This window comes from Salminus brasiliensis, chromosome 1, assembly GCF_030463535.1.
Source record: "Salminus brasiliensis chromosome 1, fSalBra1.hap2, whole genome shotgun sequence".
NCBI lineage: Eukaryota > Metazoa > Chordata > Actinopteri > Characiformes > Bryconidae > Salminus > Salminus brasiliensis.
This window is the reverse complement of record NC_132878.1, coordinates 82,636,457-82,658,692: the sequence shown is the minus strand read 5'-3', so window position 1 is coordinate 82,658,692 and position 22,236 is coordinate 82,636,457. Positions and strand designations below refer to the sequence as shown.

The window sequence follows — 22,236 nt, the reverse complement described above, 5'->3', positions numbered from 1 at the left end:
TGATATGACACTGATATGTTGTCAATATGTTAACGAGAGTCTGATGAATGCTTATTTGCTCTAAAAAAGAACCACTCCAAATAAAGTATCACCAAAAAGTTGACACTTTCCCAAAACATTCATTGGAATAAAATCGTTTTACATTGACTTGTGAAGTTGCCATTTTGGTCATACAAGGTTTTGTATGGTTTTGTATGACCTCTGAAAATGAGCTCTGTTCTGATTGTGTACTCTGTATTCTGCCATGTTCAGCAAGCATTCCAGCTGAAAAGAACAGAACTGTTGAATCTGGTCTGAAATCAGCAGAAATGTAAGAAACAATCAACTTTACCTACTTTTAGCTACTTTTGAATGTCTAGTAAACTGTCTGTAGTAACAACACCCTATTATCTAAATGTGTTCATGCTAGTGACATCACAGCTAGAACATATTTAGAGCGGGCTGGTTATGGACAGGGGGAGTGAACCACTGTAGAGTTCGGTCTTCCATAATATCGGCCCCTCAAGCTCTTTCTCCAGAAACAATGTGCAACAACCTGCAAGACTGACGCAAAGGGCTCAGAGGTGTGTGTGACTGTGTGTGTGTGTGTGGGGGGGGGGGGGCTGTAGAAGGAGTGGTTGGCGTGCATCAGAAGACCAGCTGAAAGAGATCGAAGTAGGGCAAAAAGAGTGAAGGAAAAAATAACTGTGCCTCTCTGAGCCCTCATTCACCCTCCATTATCTGTGTCCCAGGGCCAATAGGGTCCTTTAGTGGCTACCAAACATGGGTCCTTCCTCCATTATCTCTTTTTCCCTATTTTCTGTCATTTCATTGCATTCTTGCCTTCCCCTCACTCCTCCTTGGAGGGGCTGTCTCATTAAGGCTCTTGAAGCACACAGCGGCCGTTTTGAAGGGATTCCTGAAGCCAGAGTTTTACAATGAAGGCCTCAAACTGTAAAACAGAAGAGACCTGGGCACTCAGATTTAACGAGGGGGCTGACGGGGGGCAAAAGACAGAGGGGGACAGAGAAAGAGTGCGAGATAGACAGCTAGATAGACAGACAGAGAGAGAGAGAGAGAGAGAGACTGAATAAAAGAATGAGAGAGAGACAGACAGACTGAAGAATATGAGAGAGACTGAACACAAGAGAGAGAGAGAGAGAGAGAGAGAGAGAGAGAGAAAGAGAGACAGATTGGCAGAGAGGGAGGGAAAGAGAAGAAAAGAGAATGACAGAGGGAAGGAGAGAGAGAGTGAGGAAAAGAGGAGAGTGGGAGACAAACAGACCGTCAGAGAAAGGGAGAAAAAGAGAAGAGAGAGAGAGAGACAGAAAACAAGAGAAAAGAGAAAGAGAGAATGAGAAAGAGACAGACAGACCAACAGAAAGAGGGAGAGAAAAAGATAGAGAGGGGGAGGAGGGCAGTAGCTAGACAGAGAGAGAGACAGACAGACAGGCAGACAGACCAACAGAGACAGAGAGAGAGAGAGAGAGAGGTTGAGTGGTGCAGAGAGAGCTGGTGAAACACTAGAGCCAGAGCGGTTGCCTGTGATCACGGCTGCAGCGAGCACAATTACCTCCTTTTCAAATCCTTCAGTGACACTGCGGGAGGAAGGAGGACTTTGAAAGTTGAAAGGCAGGAGCTCGCTTTCAAGCCTCAAACGCGCGCAGGAAAAGGCCTGTGAAATTTGTTCAGGGCTCCCTATCCACCATTAGCTTGTTTCTTCCTCTCGCCTCCAGGCATTTAAGCGCTTTTTGAAAAGATGTTAAGAAATTCAATCACCACAGAGAGAAAGGGAGAGGGAGAGAGAGACAGAGAGAGAGAGGGGGAAAGAGAGGGAGAGAGAGTGTGCTCAAGTTTTTCTTTCTTTCTTTTTGCTTTTCCCTGGTCCAGAGAGAGTGGACCTGTTCAGAGGTGAAGCGGCCTGCCATGAAGCAGAAGAGGAATGGGTGGAGACCTCAAACAAAGCACTAAATGAGAGAAATGAAGCAAAACAAAGACAGAGGAGAACCGTGTAGATGGTCAGGGCTATGGAAATCTCCCTCATCTGCTTTATGTCAGATGCAATCTCAGAGTCAGAGCTCACTGGGCCCATAGCATCAGAAAAGCCTTATGCACTACTGCCTTTTCGTGATCCGTTCCCCTAAAGCAGGGCTTCTGCAACTGTTTGCAGCCAAATAAAGAAACAAATTGAAAACTGAACTTGGCATCAAATACACTATATGGACAAAAGTATTGGGACATTCAGTCCCATTGCCATAGGTGTGTAACATAAAGCACCTAGCCCTGCAGTCTGCTTTTACACACATTAGTGAAAGAATGGGTGGTTCAAAAGAGCTCACTGAATTCCAGCATGGTACTGTAATAGGACGCCACCACTGCAACAAGTCAGTTGATGAAATTCCTTCCCTTCTAGATATTCCACCATCAATTATGAGTGGTATTGTTAAAAAGCGGAAGCATTTAGTGAGCACCTGACAAAGTTACAGTGCAGGGTTGCCAACGCTCTGCTGACTCAAGAACTGCAGAGCTCCAAACCTGCTCTTAGAGCTGCAAAGTGTGGAACCAACTTCATATTAATGCATATGGAATGGGATGTCATAAAAGCTCCTGTAGGTGTAATGTGTAGGTGTCCCAATACTTTTGCCCATATAATGTATGCTTTTGCCAAATATATAAATATAGTTCCTCAAAATGTATCCTGTTGAGGAAAAAGTACAGTAAGTATGGTACAGTGCACGCTGTACAGTAAGTAGCTGTCGTCCAACATTGATAGACATTAATATCTGGTTGAATGTAGATTGTGACATCCAGGGACCGAAAGTCAGGGCAATGTCTAATGCCAACATTAATTTGACTTTGACAAGTGACAACAGCTGACGTTGATATTTTGCTGGTTTTAAATTGAGACGTTAAGCAACCAAAATCCAGTTCTCCAAACATCACATGCTAATGTCATGAGATAAGATAAGAACGTCTGATCTGTAAAGCATTCTACAGCTCATCATATTTGCAGAACAGTATTTAGTTAGTTAGTTGGTTAGTTTCTGGCTAATTATCCTGGTCCACTTTCTGGTTGTTCACAAAGAAAGTTTTATTGGTTTGCATTTTTGTTGTGGTTTATTGTCAAACCAAGCATTCAGCTGAGTGATACAGCTGATACTGTGAACAATCACAAATATCACAAATAACAGATTCAACCAATCAGATTCTGTGATTCAGTACTACCTGCTGTTGTTTTTGTTCTGAAGATTGGGTCTCATTCACCAGTATCTTTCTAAGAATCTATTTGAATGTGTTCTTGAGAAAAGTCCATGATGTGTTCTTAAACTGCACACTTGTTTGCAGCAGTGCTCTTATAATGGTGGATCCTGTTATCCTCATAAATGGAACAAATCCCAAAAAAGAAAACATTGGCGAGAATCTTGATGAAAACTGAATAAGTGGGTTTTAAGAAGAAATCTCTTCTTAAGAACAGCTGAGATGAATAAAGAACAATGATCTTGCTCTTTCGTTGTGCTTTGGAATTTGTTAGTTCGTAGTTGTTTAACAGAGTAATAAGCAGAATGATGTTGGGGCACCTTCTAAACCTGTCCCCGGACTCCACGTTCAGAACCATTATCACCTGAAGAACTTTTCAAAGGTTTGAAGAAGAGTGTGAAGAAACCTTTTCAGTTTAAAGAAGCTCCACAGAATGTGAAGGTTCTATACCAGTTTGAGTGATGCCTAAGCCTAGAACCTATGCTTAAGCCATAAGGCAGAGCCTTGTTGGAGCCTTTCATTTTAAGAGTGTAGATGAAAGCTGGAGCTAAAGAACATGAAGAAATGGAGAGCCTATAGAGTAGACAGAATAGCTCCTCTCCTCTCTTCTGTCTGTTTGCCGAACAAATCAAGTGGCTGTTGACCTCCCGCCGCTGAGTGTTTACTGAGCCATTGATGCTGGTGGGGTCCTGAATGATGAACGGCCTTAAGCAGCCGTGTGCTAGAATAATGAACCCCACCACATCTCTGTGACTCTCTGTCTCTTCCGTGCTCTTTCTCTTTTTTTCTCTCTCTCCGTCTGTCTCCCCATCTTTTGCTCTCTCTTTCTTTCTCTTTCTCACTGTCTGTCTTCCCCTCTCTCTCTTTTTTCTCTCACTCTCTGGGATGATGTAGGGGGGTGGGGTGACACTTGTTTGATTGAGCATTGTATTCACCACTTGACCCCATGGCTGAGCCTTCTGAATGGCCTCACTGTGGGGGGTTGAGGAAAGAGAGTGAGAGAGAGAGAGAAAAAGTAAGAGAGAGAGAAAGACAGACGGTGTCTTCAGAATGATGTAGGTTTTTGACAGATATTGCATTAACTCAAAGTTTCTGATCTTTGCGGGTATATGCGCTGTTAAATAGTTAAGTGAGTATAAGATGAACTGATCTCCAGAAAGCATAAAGTTAAAGATGACACATTGGTTCCAACATTTTAAGCAAAATTATTGTATTTGTTTGTATTATATTTAACAAACACAAACAGTGAAAAAAGGGAATGAGCACCATGGACAAGTTGGGGAAATCAAACAATTGCAATCAACTTGAAATCAAGTTGAGGTCTAGAAGACCAAAAGACTTATGTTTGCTAGAAAGGCAAAGCAAAAAAAGACATTGACAAAGGAACATTTAAACCAGCTTGATGCGTTTTGCAAACAAGACCTGTGGACGTATACATTTAAAATAGCAAAGATCAAAAGTATGTTTGGAGAAATTAGAATAATAGAATTTCATGAAATACATCAAATACATGATATTGCTGTTTTTTGATCAGGAACATTTAATTACACAATTTGCCAGTGAAGTAAATCTTAGTGTGTCAAAGAAAACTGACTCAGTGTTTGGCTCCATGCTGTTTGACGGACTTTTGGAGCGGGCAGTGTATCTGAGGGCCAGCACTGCAGGCTGGACACGGCCGGTCACTGCAGGCTTAAGCTAATAGGACTTGGGTGAAAACGCTTTAGGCCGATTGGCCTAAACCAGTGAGGGAGTGCGACTCAGTTATCTCCCTAAAGCAGAGATCACAGGCCGCACTTTCATCTTTCACTCCAACAAACAAAAAATCCACAGTCCGAATGCCCCTTTATTTTTATTTGTGTGGTTCTTTGTGATGAGCCTGCTTAGTTTTTGTTTTTTTCTTCTTAGTTTTTTGTTTTCTGCATCAGTCCGACCATCAGGTATTGCAGTTCACAGCTTTTTCTGTAGTTTTACAGTCTGCTGCTCTCATTTTTGTCATGGTAATATTGACAGCTAACTCTTTGTGTCTGTGTTTGTATTAATACATTTTTTGGGCTTTGTAAATTCCTGGAAAACAGTATTTCAGTCCATTTCAGCATTCAGTTCTTTCTCTGCCTCTACTGCCTGTATTATTAAACAATGATGTAAAGACGTCAGGACTACACTGGGAACCGCAGCAGAAACAGTATATCACACTAGAACAGATGCAAGTAAACATTAATGCAGTAAAAAGTAACACAGTGTCCTCATTTTGAAGAAAGTAACTGAGACCTTATGAACTAGTTTGAAAAGCAAGGCTTGGTTGCAGAATTCTTCTGAAGGTTTGTTAAATTCAATCATCCGCTCACCATGATTTAACATCATTAAAGACCAATTTAACAAAGCAGGAGTTGGATTAAAATTATACAGTAAATAATATTGAATAATTTATTGAGTTCATTAGAACTATTTGAGCTTTTCAAGTTCATGTTTGTTTGAGTTGAATTAGTAGCACAGCTGTTTGCGGTTCACAGGCTTTGGGCTTGTCACAGTAGCTGTACACAATATGGTAAAATCCATACCTCCATCACTTGTGCCGCCAATGCTTTAAGGACATCCCTTAATGGATCTTAGCCTGTACTTCCCTGAGGCTCCAAGCATGCATAACAAGACATTGCCTGCATTCATATGCATATTCATTGTCAGCATTACTATATTGTGGCTGGTATTGCCTTTTTGGACTGAATTCAGATAAGCACATACATAGTACATAAACTGTAGTTACAGCTACAGCTAGTGACCTGCAGGCTCCTGTGACATGCTCTCACGTTGCCACGCGTGTGTGTGTGTGTATGACGACAGGAATATGCTGCCTTTCCAATCCCTTTATGACAGTATTGCGGTTTGCGAGAGCAGGCCTATTAATCCAGCTTTAGCGGCGTAAGTGCCATTATACCCTTAATAAGATCACTGGCTGTGCAGTATAGGATTAAATACTTATAACATAACTGACGCTGTCAATTCTCACGGATTGAGCAAGCTTGTCCTCTAGCTCGCTCTTCCTCGCTTTCCCTGTCTCTCTCTCTCTCTCTTTTCATCTGTAGTGGTTATGTGCTAAGGGTCATGGAATGTATTGTAAGCATGGGGAGCGAAATGACCAAATGAGAGAACGAGTGCTAAAGAGAAAGGAAAAGGAGAAAAGCGAGAGATGGATAAAAGGAAATAGAGAAAGATTGGAAGATAGAGCAAAAGGAGCACAAATCGGTCGGGGGAAACCACATCCCTGTAGTGTTTCACAGGACGGACTCTTTAATCTACCCACACTTCACCACTGGGATTGGTTTTCCGAGCCATGGATAAACCAATGTGTGTGTGTGTGTGTGTGTGTGTGTGTGTGTGTATTTAGAAGCCTCTCAGGCCGCTGCAGCTCGTCTAACCCTGCGCTGGAGCTACAGGACTTTTGGCTCCAGCATCGTGGTTTTCTGCCAGGGTTTTATAGTGTCTTTAGCTCTTTTACAAGTCCTTTTGAGAGTCATTCTAAAACTTCAAGAAATGTGGTTCTAGACTTCTCTCTGATTTGGAAGGTTGTGGAATTTTTAATTGCCAACTGTTTGTGCCCAAAACAGGTACGATACTGGATAAAGCCTTTACCTGTAGGCTCTTTTGTCATCATATTGCCCACCTCTAGTAGCAGCTTTCTTGAAGCCTAAATTGAAATGATTTGCATGTGAGCTACAGCGCTTATCTTCCATTATTTGTTACCTACATTAGTCTCATAGCCTGTAGCGCTAAAACAAACTAAAGAAGCTAATTACAGACACCAAACATGCCTTGGCTGATCGACTGCATTTGGGATAAGGGGGAGATTTTATAAATATTGGTTAAATAATCACGTTAGGTTCTGCAATAAACTAAAGCAGTTGATGGATAGCATTCCCCTATGCTATGGTAGAAAGCTTGCTCTGCAGGAGGGGAGTACCGCCCCCCCATGCTGTTCCCCTCTGAGTGCAGAGGTGATGACCTATAGAGCGTAGGGTAATGGGTCACATCTCCCTGACCCGAATCAAGCAGTAAAAACCCACTAAAGCCAGCAGAGCCCGTAAACTGAGAACACTCCGCTCCAGTTTAAACCCACCGGGGAGGCCATCCCTGCAGGCTTCACTTCTGACTCTGCTGCACTGCCTGCCCTGCAGAACAGCTTACTTAAACACACGCACACACAAACGCACACATGTTTGTGTGGAAGAAAGAAGGAGCAATAGAGAGGTAGAAAGTGACTACGCGTGCGAGAGAGCTAGAGCAAGCTAGAGCAAGAGGAGGAGCGAGAGCGAGAGAGAGAAGGATGGGGGGAAGGAGGGGGGTGGCTTGTGGGCGTTGATACTACCCATGAGGCCACTTAATGGGCAGTTTGGAATGCAGGGAAAAGACTCAGCTGCCCTCTCCATGGGATTCTGTGTCTTTGAAAAAAAGAGAGAGAGAGCTGACAGAAAAGGGAGAGAAGGAGAGAGCTGACAGGCAGAGAGAGCAAGAGAGAGAGAAGTGAGAGAGGTAGGAAGAGAGAGACAGACGGAGAGAGGTGAGAGAGAGAGAGAGAGAGAGAGAGAGAGAGAGAGAGCATTTGTGGGAAGTGCTCATCTGTTGGCTGCTGAGATGTTGAAGGTTTGCCTGTTTTATTTCTCAGGTTGGACACAGTGCAGACACAGGGCCTCTTCTCAGCCTGTGTGTGCTGGTGTGTCCATGTGGTATGTGTGTGTGTGTTTGTTCAGGCTCCCGAATAGGAACCATTGTTTTTGTTTTAGTTAAAATAACTTTTTTTATGGAGTGAAATGGTGCTTTGATTCAAACATGTTAAAACAACGTTATGTATCAATTATACCTTAAAGTACAGTTTCAAAATCACGTTGGTGCTCCACTGTCTTGAAATAGAGAGAATGGCTTCTCTGTCATTGCCACTGCAAGCCCGAAACTCTGCTATTGCACTATGTAACTTTGGTGGAGCTGCACAAGACCTCTCGCAAGTGTCATATTTGTGTAAAATCCTGAAATATTAACAATATTTTAATATCGCTTCAGCTTGCATGCTTCAGCATGCTTTTTTCACTTCAGATGTCGGTTCTGTGTCTCATAGCTTGTCAACAGATGCACTTGTACAGCTCCCAATGAGGGCAAGCTCAATTTGTATTTATGGCAGTGGAGTAAAAGCTAATTTACTCCACAACTGTGCACAGTAATATCATGATCAGCAAAATGGTTGCAGCTTTGGCACTGTGGGCAGGTGCTAATTTGTACTGGAAAAAAATGTCGGCATCTCTATGAAGCTTCTCAACAGATAGAAGCAAGTGCTCTAAAATCTCCTAGTATACGGCTATTTTGACTTTGGACTTGATACAGCACCAGTTGATGACAGCAAACTATCACTGGATTTAAGACACCTTGGATTCTGTGCTTCTCTGCCTTTCCTCCATTAAAAGTAAAACTTGCAATATATCATGTTACAAGTAACAAATATAAAACATATGACAGTCTAGCTTTTTGAATTAAATCATTAACAAAATCAACCGTTTCATGATGTTCTTATTTTTGAGATACTCTAGAGTATAGGTAATGTATTGGTTTACCCCAACGCGGTTATCTGTATCTGTTTCTGGAAAGTGACAGGAGACCGGTTTCAAAGCTACATGTTAAACTAGAGCGCTGACTGCTACTGTACAGAACCTTAGCCTGATCTGGCAGCCATGTGGATCCATTAGTTTGTCAGCTCTGTATATTCACTGAGGCCATGAGATACCAATCAGCCAACATCTAGTAAAGCAGATAAGAGACTACTCAGATTTCTCACTACTCAGAACTGTTTGGATGCAGCCACACATGCACATAAGTGCAGGGAGTTTAACATGAAAGCAGAGTGATCCTAGGGGTCTTGTGTCTGGTGAGCAAGTTGTTGTCTGGTGAGCAAAACTCCCTTCATTCTGAACTGTGTATTCATATTAGGCTATAATACATTAGGATACATACTTTACACTTAAAAAAACCTCTGTGTTGGCATGTGTGTGTAAGTTTGCTAATTTAGCTGGGAGTGACTAAAATCAAGAAGCTCCAGACACAATTCCCCATAAAGCACATAAAGCACTCCTAAAACCAAACGTGCTGATTTCAGCTTCCTCCAGAGCTTTTAGCGTGAGCAGACCTGTTCCATGTTACTGTGTGTATATGTGTTTGTGTGTGTGTGTGTGTGTGTGTGTGTGTGTGTGAACACACCTGAAGAAAATGCGCTCTGACAGAACTATTACTAAGCAAGAAGTTATGGCATTATTCAGCCGTAAAGGTTTGATTTAGAAAGATCTTCAGCATCTGCATGCTCTTTTTCACACTCTCCCTGTTCTTCATGTTCAGATTAATGTAGCACCCTGTTTCCCATCTCCACACACTATGTGTGTGTATGAGCTAAAGATGTGCAGCTGGATGGTGTGCGAGGAGGCTGTAGAGTTCAGTGAATCGCAAAAAAAAACATCATTAAATGCATTTATACTTTTATCCGCATTATTTTTATTAAAATGAGCAAAAAGTAAATTTAAAATTAATTTCATTTGTATATTGTAAATTTATCTTAAATAATTGATAGAATGTAGGATGAAATATTTTAAACTACAGACAAAAACTTTTTTTAGCTTATTTTGTTCAATATTTGTAATACTGTAATATTTGTAATATTTCAATAATATAGTAGTACTGTGTATAGTATTTTTAACATATTAATACATTTTCTTCCCCAATTGTATATAGAATTTTAGCCAATTACTTAACCCCAGCCAAGTACTGTTTTATCACATGTAATGCTCCTGATACTGGGAGGGTGGGGTGATTGACACTGCTTCCTCCGACACATGCGTAAATTAGTCACTCCCTCTTTTTGAATTTCCGTCAATGCAGCATCACCGGGCAACCAACACGCTCAGAGGAAAGAGCTGTGTACCCAGCTCTCATGCCAGCCAGCATCTCACTGAAGTGATGTGGGGAAAGAAGCAAGGCCAAAGAGAGCAAGACCAGTTGAGCTCTCTCAGGCTCTGACTGCTAATGGCCGGCAGCTGTAGTCATTTCTTGTAGCGTTATCTGCCTTTCTATACATATTTTATTGCTAATCCATCACTGATGTCAGTTTTCACCAAGCAGAGCCAGTATTCATTTTGCATTCCAAACCGAACCTAATGTTTCTCAGCTGGTTAGAACTAAAATCAATAAAAGAAATAGTTCAATTAACATTTTACACAATTTGCTCCTTATCCCAAATTTAAACAATCAGCCAAGACATGTCTGGTGAGTAAAGTGTAATTCTGTAGTTTTCTATTTTAAGTGTTGGTCATTCCTAATTCTGCTTCTATGACATGAACTACTGTACATGTAGGTCTCATTTAATAAAGTGGTAAATATTGAGATTTGGAGAAACATTAAATTGCTCCAACATTTACTTTTTTGCAAAGGCCTCACATTCAATTTTGGAGCATCACTGTGAGGATTTGATGGCATTCAGCCATGAGAACCTTAATGAGATCAGGTACTGAAAATGGATAATTAGGTATAGATCAAAAATGTCACCCAGACTTATTTTTTTTTCCAAAGGTACTCTGGAGAAGTCAGTTCTAGCGCCAATGCTGCATGACTTTGTACCCCTATTAGATCGCATTGGGCATGGTGATTTTGGTGATTAGCGTCCTGTCATGTTGGCAATGATTTTCAATGATGATTAAACAAGCTGTACATGCAACTGTGTCTATGTCATTAATGGGTCAGCAAAGGGTGCAGGACCCAGGCAGCAGAACTCACCCATTAAAATGATACTTTTGTACATATAGGGTAACTATATAGAGTAACCATATAGGGTAACTAGCTCATAGGATTTTATCAGAGGTTGTTAAAATCAAAGTCCCAAATGCATCGTGTTACTGTGTTGTCCACAATAGAGTTGGCAGAATTCCCTTTTAGAGATCACTCAAGATGTGATGCTGATCCATACCGTGGTTTTCACATTATTAAACACAATGACTGGTTTCACCTCAAGTCTATCCCTCTCTTTCTGTCTGTCTGTCTCTATCAGAGGATGACAGCTCTGGTTCTCCGTACCATCGGGAGAGGCGTAACGCGATCGGCGGGCAGCCAGCTGGCCTGGGCTCGGCAGCCGCTAAGCTGAGTGAGGAGCCGTCCACCTCCACAGAAGAGCGCCCTTCACAGGTGAAGAAGGAGCTGCACACCTCTCTGCCCCACCTGGCTGACCACACTCTTCCCTACCGGGGCACACTGTTTGCCATGGACCCTCGAAATGGCTACCTGGACGCCCACTATGGTAAGTGACTGCCATGTGCCTTGTTTCTTATTCTATTGTTTTTCAAATGGTTATTTGAGCAATGCCATGGAAGAACTACTTTTGGTCACTTAAGGAACCATGTTTGTAAGTGAGATGTGTGACAAACCTTTCGAAATAAAACATTTACTTGATGTATAGGTTCTTCACTCTCATACATCTTTATAACAATCATGGTTGGTTAGTAACCAAAGGTGGTTCTTCAATGTCATCCCTCAAATAGCCATTTAATGTGCTTTTATTAGAAAGGTTAGAAAGGGCGGATACTTTTGGACTTTAGCTAGCACATCTAGCACACCTATGGAATTGCTTGTTTGGATGGGTGTTTGATCCAATTGGCTTCTTTCTTTCTCTGACATCTGATTTCTGTAGTGAAGTGGAGACTGGAGAATATAGCTTTTTCTGTATGCAGGAGAGGCAGGTTGTCTAGTTTGTCTAGTTGCCCCCCACCCCATCTCTATCCTCTCCCTCTCTTTCTCTCTCTCTTGTCTTTTTTATTTCGTTGGGAGGTTAGGATGGGGGGAAGAGTCGCTCCGTTCCCTAATTCCCTCATTTGGGGCCGAGAGTAAGCACACAACTCCAGCCTCCCTAATCAGCACTCTGATCAAAGCACTGCGGGGAGGAGAGCCGTCAGCTTCTCTTTTCCTCCCTCTCTCTCTTTCCTTCTTTCTCTCCCTCCCTTAATTTCACCGATTCCCGTTACAGAGTGTCAGCAATAAAAAGAGAGGGCAAAAGAAAGAGAAAAGAGAGCAAGAAAGAGTGAGAGAGATGATGTGAGCGACGGCCTTTTGAGGGGTTAATTTGGCCCAGCACCTTTTGCCGGGCCGTCGCCTGCGGACTGGAATTCAGTGTGATGGCTTGTTTAGTTTGGCTAAATTGGCCTCGAGCTGGGCCTGACAGAGTAGACTTAATCCACTGCACTTAATGAAGTTCTCTCTCACTCTCTCTCTCTCTTCCTCTCCCACACTTTCTCTCCATCTTCTGGCACGTTTACTATATCTCTCCTGAGCTAGTTCATTAGCTGCACTCTCCTTTTCCCCGCTCTGCCGGCAATGATCCAGCTGACTTGTCCGAATGCAGAAAGGTTAACTACAGTCAGCCTAATCAGTAGACTCACAAGCACAACATCACAGGCTAATAGCACCTTGTCCAGCTCAGCAAGACTGCCAGCTTTCATAAAGACTGAAAGAGAGGAAGAGAGAGAGAGTATACACTAGGCAGTAGCAGAAGGTGGGCCATGGGGTCCGAAGTTGAAGGAAATAATGAAAAGACAAAATGAGGAGAGAAAGGGAAAGACTGGACTAGACAGAAGGGGGAAGAAGGACGTTCCGACTGGCTGGACCCTAGTAGGAGCAGTGAAGGGTATAGGGTGACCCACTGGGGTTAAAGTTCATGTGGAAAAGTCACTATCCTCAACAGAAGAGTTGAAAAAGGTCAGGAAAAGTCAAAGGGGGCCACCTCATCTGAAAGCAGTCTATTCTTTCCGCATGGAAGACCCCAACAGAATTAATTCCTTGTCCCAATCGGACAAGAAAATCGCTGGAATTATGAGTGACAAGATAATAGGGATGAAGTCGTTAGGAAAGCCATTACCCTTAACTGTTGAGTGAAAACTACTACACAGACTACATGGTACCTGAACGAGTTGCTGTTGGAGATGTTTTGCAAGGCATGCATGTCTTGATTGGTCCAACTCGATGGGTTTGTTAAATGGGCTTTTTTTTTCCTTTTCTAATTTTTTCCAGTTCATAACTCCCTAGCACTAGCAATGTTTCTGACACTAAAAGGGTAAGGACTCCTGACCTTTAACACATGCAAAGCCAGCCACTGGCTATTTTCAAACTACCACCAATGGACCATTGTCAGGCAGCCAACACTCTCAGAGGAAAGCTCCAGGTCCCCAGCTCTACTGCACCAACTAACAGATGCATGTGTTGGCCAACATCGCCAATTGTGTGCCAATCTCTTTGACTCAGGATTCCAACTTGCAACCCCTGGGTCATAGTGGTAGCGCATTAGATCAGTGTGCTATTTCTGGATAACAGGGTTGACCAACCAGCAGATCTGTAGAAAAATATCACTTTGGTGTAGAAAAAGAGTTACCTGGAGCTAAAGCCCAGGATCTAAAATCAGCTTTGGATCATTTGACGGAAATTTCTGAAGTCTTGAATGGGTTCTTGCGGTGGAAAACACCTGTTCATTACAATACATTCAACAAGATCGTCATACATTATTCAGGTTGCAGCTGCTTTTAAGTTTGACCCTTCACTCTTAAAAAAAAGGTGCCTCAAATGGTTCTTTATAGAAACCAAAAAGGGGTCTTCTGTGGTATCGCTCAAAGAATCACTAGAAGAACCTTCATGTTCTTTGAGGAGGTTGTCTTGCAGTTAAATTAAGCTTAGGAATATCATGCAACAATAAATGTTCTGTTCAGTAACAACACAAGTGTTCGGTTACATTACTTGCCATGAGGTAAATTAGTGTGTATGTGTGTGTGTGTTAGATGTGTGAGTCTGAATGATCTGTGGAAGACGAGCATGATCCTTGAACTAACCCCCAATCCTCACCCAACCTCCAAAGGCCTGTCTGACTCCCCAGCTTAAACAACAACAGCAACAGTGGAACTCTGGTGCCAATCACTCGCTTCTACAGTCTTTGAGGTGTGAAAATTCTTAAACTCCAGTGAAAACCAGCCATGATATACAGACACGCACACACACACATTACTCTTGAGCCCCAACTTCCTCCGGAGCTCCTCTCCTCTTTGCAGATCCATCAGGTCATAAATGTGTCCCAGGTGTGTGTGTGTGCATTAGTGTGTGTATGTAAGTGTAAGATACACATGTGTTTGTGTGTGTGTGTGTGTGTGTAATAGAGAGCTTGTGGCTCTTTGTGCTGTGTAGGCAGTAGTAAAGGAATGCGAGGGACGACACAGGTAAAGTGTGATTAGTCTTCCTGCCGGAGCGTGGCAGAGCCTAATGCTCCTAAACGAGCCTCCACCTGCCGGCTCACACACCTGGTCACCACGGCAACATGCGGCGGTCTCGAGACAGAGGGAGGAGAAGACCCAAGGCCAAGAGAGAAGGGGGGGTGCTGATATTGTTGATACAGTAGGGGTCTAGGAAAATCTCCTCTTTCTTCGTTCTTTTGCTTGTCTGCCTCTTTGCAGATTGGGGAATAGGTGAATAGTACAAAACCAAAACAAAATCAAATATCAGTACAAATTTTAGAGCTGTGTGAACAAAAAATCAGATTTTTTAAAAAGTCAAATTCTTTGTATTTCCAAAAATGTAATTTTACAGGAGAAGAAACATAAACATAGATACAGTGTGGTCCTTGAGGTCCAAAAGAGTACCTTTAGGATGCACAGCAATAAAGTACCAAAAGGCACATTTTTACCTGTACCTTTCAGAGTCACCATGGTTCACTTACTAACATGAATGTGGACCATGGAGGCAAAAAAGTTCAAATACAGCAGTAAAGCTTGTAGTCAAGGCGGAGATGCTGTGTTTGCTCAGCGGCTTCTCTCCCACCGCCGCGCACAAAGCTCATCGTCGCTTAGGATAAAAAGCGTACAGGATAAATAGCATTTTTGCGCATTAGTGGAATCGCGATTCCTGAGCCTTAGCTGCTCTTTTCTCTCTTTCATAAATAAAAAAAAGGGATAAGAGTTTCCATATCATCCTGCTTACTGCCTCGCTAACACAGTGTGGATAAGAACTCGGGATTGAAGGGGGGATTAATGAAAGAGAGAGAGAGAGAAGGAGGGAGAGGGAGAGAGAGAGCGGATGTCTTAAGATTGTAATTGTGTGAGGGTGTGTAAGCGTCGCTAGCGTTGCAACATCTGTTTATATTGTAGGCTGATTAGAGGGTCACTGGGCCTCAGCAACAGTGAGCCACTTGCTGGCTAAGCAACTTCTCATCTCCACTGGGATGGGGGATCCTCGTCCTCCTCCTCGTCCTCCTCCTCGAAGTGTTCTTATTTTCTTAAACAGATGCACGCATGGCTAGTAAGAGCCGTGTCCCAATATGGGTATTAAAGCAAGCTGAATTGAAAGCTTGGCTGTCATACACATCTTTAAGATGTTTTTTTCTTTTAATAAGGCAAGAAGAAACTTCCAGCAGGGCTAGAGACACATTGGAGTAGCTGGCTGTGCCTGTGGTTGTCCCACAAGTGTGAAGCCATATCGTTTCCTCAACAAACTCCACCAAACAATAGTGGTATTGAGGTCTGGCACAGCATTTTTGGCTGTGTGAATGGTTCTTTAGCATTTTGTCCTTTTAGAGAGTATTAGCTCCTTCAGAACACCTGTGCTTGACATTCAATTCTAAGTGAAACTACTTCTAAGCTTACCAAGTGTCAGCCCACGACGTCTCAGATGTGTGAAACGTTCATCCCGCTGGAAAGAAAGTGGGGCCCAAGCTGTAACAGTGGATACAGTTTCAACGCTCAGTGCTCTGGCTCCGATAAAGATCTCTCCAGCACCCCATGGCCTGTAATCCATTGCCCAAAAAAAGGCCCACAAAGGTGCCAAAAAGGGGTCTCTGGAGCCATGCTGTAGAATAATCATTTTGGGTTCCCTTAAGAACCTTTCAAATGATGGTTCTTTGAAAGTGTTTGATCCAACTGAATCTCTGTTCAAAGATAGAGAGGAGGAACCAAAAACATTTTCAGCATCATTATTTTTAAGAGTGAAGGCTTTGTTAAGTTTTTATTCCAGGGTAGTCTAAGCCCTCAGGAGGGCACAGCCGACGACCTTCTGGCTCAATAAATTCATCCAGGCACGAAACTCTGGCTGCCTGCTTCTCCAGCCAGGCCCGCAATGCTGGACACTATATCTGGAAATATTCCCCACCTCAGTGCCCTTGGTGGAGCATAGTAAGCTACCACTGGCCCAGATGAAGACAGCCCTGGCCACTGTTGCACGGAGATGGTCGGCTGCACTCACAAGGCGGGACTTCATATCAATCTGTCCCCCTCTGTGTTCAGCGTCCACTGACCACTGAACTGAGAGAGTCAGCTGTCAGCAGTGTAAACGTGACCTGAATGGTAAGACGTAGTGGTTTCTGTCAGCTATACAAATGAACAGTTAAAAGCTTCCCAAACTGCACTTTAAAAAGTTGACCATTGGAGAACTGTTCATTGTTCCAAAAATGAATATATTGCTCACGATTAAGGTATGATTTTATTCATCTTTTGGTTGTAGTGCGTAGTGCATCTTTTTGTATAATTTCACGTCACATTCCACGGATCGATGTCAACCTACCCAGTCTATAATAAAACAGGTTCAAATCAGGCTCAGGATCATAATTGTAACATATTTTCAGAATATATTTAAGCAAAAGAAGGATTGTATTGATTTTGTCGTCACTTTTCAGTGAGAAAAGTGAAAAACATTGTACCACTGGCAACTTCCACAATCCAAACATGCAATACAAAAGTTATAATGTTTGAAGTTCTGGGTTTACACATGTGGATTGTTGTTGTTGTTGTTGTTGAAGTTAACATAAGAGAACATTTCAAAATTCTTCATTCATTTTAAATCAATAGCAGATCCAAACTTTATCCTTCTTATCTCACTCCATAGCTCAACTCAATACAACCTTCACACCACTTTGAAAAATACTAAATCCCCTAAAGTCATGTGAGCTCAAACAACCTCTACAATATTTAGCCTGTTGATATTTGTACTGGTTATAATGCACTATATTATGTATATATAATGAGTGATCTTTATAGTCAACCAAAATGTATCTTTAAATGAATGAGAATTTTATTAACTAGAATATGTATCTTTTTGTTTGATTATACCGTATAATGGGTGGATTGCAGTCTGCAGTATTGAATTTACAATGTGTTTTATGTGGTAAACATTGATAATTTATATATCTAAGCATTTAGTACCCTAATTTTTCATGGTTTTGCTGGGAGCAAATATGGCCAATTCTGGCAGGCTTGCTCTTGGTTTTGCTCCTGGGACGTCCTGAAGGCTGAGGGTGCGACCGAGCAAACAGAAATGGTGGAGGGCGAACAGTGTGAAGGAGAGGGCACGTTTGGGCACGGATGGGACTTTCGGGATGCCGCAGGCTCGCTGAAGGCACTGGGAAGAGCACTCCTCCTCCATCTTCATCCTTTCATCACAAAAGAGAAACATCAGTGGCATTAGCCCTCTCGCTCCAGCACACCACAGATAAGCGGATCAGTCTCTTTTATGCAGCTTATTAGAGGAGCCTCGGCATGTTCGGCCGAGCCCCGCGTTCCTCCGCTTCTCTTTTCTCTTTTTCCTCTCGCCCTATCCTGCCTGAAGGGCTCGTGCTGGAGTGGGTTATGAAAGACAAAGCACTCCAGGGCTATAAACGATGCTCTTGTCTCAAACCACTGAGGTAATCGAGATGAGTTGCCCGTTTCTTAACAACGTCTTAAGTCTCTCTTTATATTTTTCAGTCACTTATTTATAAGGGCAATTCTTAATGGATGGACATGTGTGGATTCGCTGCAGTTGTTTCTGCAACATCTGTGTTTGCCTTACTCCCATGATGATGTAAAACAAGCCATCTCTCAACTTTGAAAGAACATGCAAACAAAAATGCTAATCTTGGCACGCCTTCCAAGTGTTGTTCTGAAAACTGCTGTAAATCTCTAGAAAAGCAACACTAAACTGTTTTTTAAACAGGATTATTTTTTTGTTTACTTTTAAAATATTTTTTTAATATCGCCAGCCACATGCAAGATGTTCAAATGGATGTTTAGAGGAGCAATGCTTCTTGGAGTCCTGTAGGAGCATTATTACATTGAACTATCATGTCCTGAATAGTAGGGAAGGGTGGGGTGCAACTTTTTCCCAGTTAAAAAGTTTTATTGATATTTGAACAAATTTGGTCATATTTTACACTAGCATTCTACCAATGAAAACCTGTTTCAAATAAGTAGACTTATACACAGATTAGCTGAAAAGGTGTAACACGTCTATAAGGTGTAATGCCTATATAAAAATGTAGTGATGTCTCCACATTATGGATTTCTCTGGTTTTACTATTTATAGGCATGCTTTTGAGTAAAATAAACATTGTCATTAAATTCTATATATATATATATATACAAACAAAACAACAAAAACATGTTTCAAATAAGTGTTTTCAAATAATGCAAAGAAATCAAGTTACTGTTCATATTTAAACAACAATGTACTAATTTAAAGAAATTTCAGAAGTCAATATTTTGTGACATAACCCTGATTGTAAGTCATAGCTTTCATGCTCTCCACCAGTCTTTTACACAGCTTCCTGGTGGCACAGAAATTCAAGCAGCTCTGCTTTGTTCAACGTAATGACTGGAATCATTACTGGAATGACTGGACTCAAACATTGTAGGATACAGTAGGGAGACAAGTAACTGGCCAAAAGCATGGTCAGCTTGAAACTTCAGTGTTTAAGATGTGGAGCTCAAAGACACAAAAGTCCACAATATGACCAGTGTAGATATAATATCTGCCAATATCAACAATGACCATGTCAGGGTGTATTGGTTATCAAATCACAGAACATGACTTTGGCACTATAAATGTAAATACTAGAACTAAAATTATATAATAATGCTTAAGAGAATTTTTGGTCTCCTAAAATTGGTGCCAGGGCCATTCCTTACTTTCACTTGAACCCAGGTCCAAACCTCCAAGGTGTGATTCTAGGGTGTACGGGTGGTAAGTAAAACCGCCTCATCTCAGCTTCTCTACTTCCTTCTCACTTCTCCACGCTGCTGTACTAGATAATCTCAGTGGGAATTACAGAAAGAGCAATGTGCTCAGTCCAGGCCTATGCGTGTGTGACTATGTGTAAGCCCCAGTCTCTCTGGTGACGGGTGTAAGGTTAACACCCTCGTCCTCTGTATCCGCCCCGCTCTGGGCTTTACCGAAGCCTTTTGTGTCCTGGGTGGGAGAGCAAAGGAGGGAGGGGCCAGGAGAGAAAGCAGTAATTAAAATGTTTCCCTTCTTTATTATGGGTGTGAGCTTCAATAACAAGAGGTACATCCCTGCCCCTTGTAGTTAGCACCGGAGAGAAGGCCACAGGAGACGAGAGAGAGAGAGAGAGAGGGAGAGAGAGAGGGAGAGAGAGAACGAGACACAGGAGAGTGAGTTGGGTGGGGGGAGAGGGCGAGAGAGGATGTAACAAAGCAGAAAATGAACAGAGACATAAAAGAGAAGGAGCTGAAGGAGGTCAGGCCCATCACAGACTTAGCGCTGCCTTCAAAGATGGCTGGGACAGGTGGCAGCTCTAGACAATCTCACTCCGCAGAGCAGCATCCTCTCAGGAGGAGATAAGGCATCCCTCCGTCCATCCCCCTCTCCTTCCTCTCCTCCTCTCCTCTCCTCCCTCCCCCTCGCGTCTCCTCTCCTGTTCGCCACTCTTTGATGTGTGTGTGGAGTGAGTGCTTGGCTTGGGTTGAGGCTCAGGCGAAGGTTCGCTGTTCCGAGGTCTCTGAGGTGCCCCACAGTTCTCTGCTCTCATTAAGGCAGTGGGACTGGGTTAATCAGCTTTAAGGTTCACACACTCGCACACACAGCACATGAGTTTTGTTTTTATACAGAGTCGGGACGTGTGGTCATGCGCATGGTCCATTTTGGTATATAAATGACTCTAACCGTAACAGTAAGTAAGAAGTCAGAAAGGATTTTACATTTTCAGTTTGTGCAAGAAATATGAAGATTTTGTCTAAAAAACTACATTTTCAAATTGAGAAATGTTTTTCTTATTGTAGATTTTGAAGAGGTGTCCTGATGATTTTGCCTCGAAAATATAGGAAACAAACCCACACATGTGAACACACTCAGGCAAATCATCCACAGGCACACATTCATTTAAAGTACACAACTTTGTAACACTATTTTTAGGGCTATTTCCATAGACCACCCGTAACCCCACATTTAGGTTTTAAGTTTACTTCTATGAATTAAGCTACTTAAATATGTGATTAATTTTATAAAAGTAGGACCAGCCAAACATTTCCATAGCCTCAAAATGATTTTCTACTGCCTTGAGAAAAGTTGGTCCCCGCAAAGTCTTAAATACATGCTCTCACACATGCACTTTCACACACACTGCACACTTTGTCTGCCCAGCCCAAGAAAAGCCACCCCTGGGCACCACCTGCATGAGAAACAGATAGGAAAAGAGAGAAAGGCGGAGAGAAATCGGCGTGACGGTACTTTCTCAGTGTTTCGAGCCTCTGTTTGAATTCTTTGTTGTTCTGTTGCTCCTGTGTGCGCACTCTTCCATTCTTAATTGTTCCACCTCTCTCACTCTCTCCCTGGAGTTTCTGCCCCCCTTCAGAAGCCCCGGTCTCCTGATGGTACCCCGGCTAAGTCTGCTTGTAAGTGTGTCAGAGGTTATTTAGGAGGAATTTGTTTGGCGGTACAGCGTAAATGGATTACAACTCCTGCTTGGTTTCGGGCTGGAGCTTGGGAGAGATACTGAAAGCTGAGAAATAAAAATGGTGAAGGGGAAGAGGGAAAACGGAAACAAAAATTGAGATATTCACAGACATCTTACACACGTTTACAGTAACGAATCAGCAACTTTAGTTGCTCAACTTTCATGATTCATACTTCTACATCATGTTTTCCTTACAACAAGACTAGGCAAGCCTGGTTTGTCCAGACCGCGATGTGTACTGTGGACTGTAGACCCTCCCTTTTAACTCACAAGCTATCTCAGCAAAATGAAGAAATGATCAAAAATGGATCGAAACCGCTGTTTTTCAAACCTGCTCCTGGAGAGCTTCCATTCTGCAGGCTTTGTTGGTGCAGATGGTGCCTTCACATTTCCTTGACTTGCTGAATGGGGTGTGTTAGATTTAGACATTAGAGTTGAAACCTGCAGGAAGGAAGCTCTCCAGGAGGAGGGATGGATTCTACTGATCTAAACCATGATTCATATTGCTAGTTTTCAACAATAAATTGATCAGTGGAAGGACAGGAATCGCTTGTTTGAAACATTTAAATAGAAAATGCATCACAGAGAAATTTAATATTTTGCATTGTAGCAAAATCATTTATACTTGGCTTTTTATTTTTGGGTGGATGGTCTTTTCCCCTTTACATTTGGAAATGAACATCACTGCCTGCATCACATACTTCTACATACTTCTAGCAATACATTCACTAGAGAGCAGTTCAGCATCAAAGGTTTATGACAACAACAAACATGAGGATGGTGGAGGAGGTCAGGATAATGTGCTTACTACAAAAAAAAATGAAAGGCAGTGGTGTACACGTCTGTAAACCGTGTGAAAATGTTCTGCCATGAGTTTCTGGATGGAATGGAGCAGTACTACTGGGAATCGTGGGGGCAGTGTAGCCAATAGTTCCAGTGAGACACGACCACTACCATGTGGAAACAACAATGGCAGACATCATTGTTTCCACATGGTAGTGGTCGTGTCTCACTGGAACTATTGGCTACACTGCCCCCACGATTCCCAGTAGTACTGCTCCATTCCATCCATATCTGTAAGAATGAAGTGAATTCAGGGTACAGACAGATACACTTGTCCGTATTCACATCAGTATTTAACACAAGCCTACGGTGCTTCTTCAGCTTGTGTGGTTTAAACTGGAAATTACTAAATTGGGGAGAAAAAATATAAATTGCGGTCAAATCAAATCCAATGC

At 42.4% G+C, this 22,236-nt stretch overlaps 1 protein-coding gene across 1 annotated transcript in view; it reads left to right on the top strand.

Moving 5' to 3' along the window:
• The window catches only part of gli3 (GLI family zinc finger 3), a 121,466-nt gene that overhangs the window by 23,631 nt on the left and 75,599 nt on the right, over positions 1-22,236 (top strand). Inside the window, exon 3 of the mRNA XM_072691149.1 lies at positions 11,306-11,551. Coding sequence (XP_072547250.1) covers positions 11,306-11,551 — 246 coding nt within the window. The remainder of the gene's footprint in view (positions 1-11,305; positions 11,552-22,236) is intronic.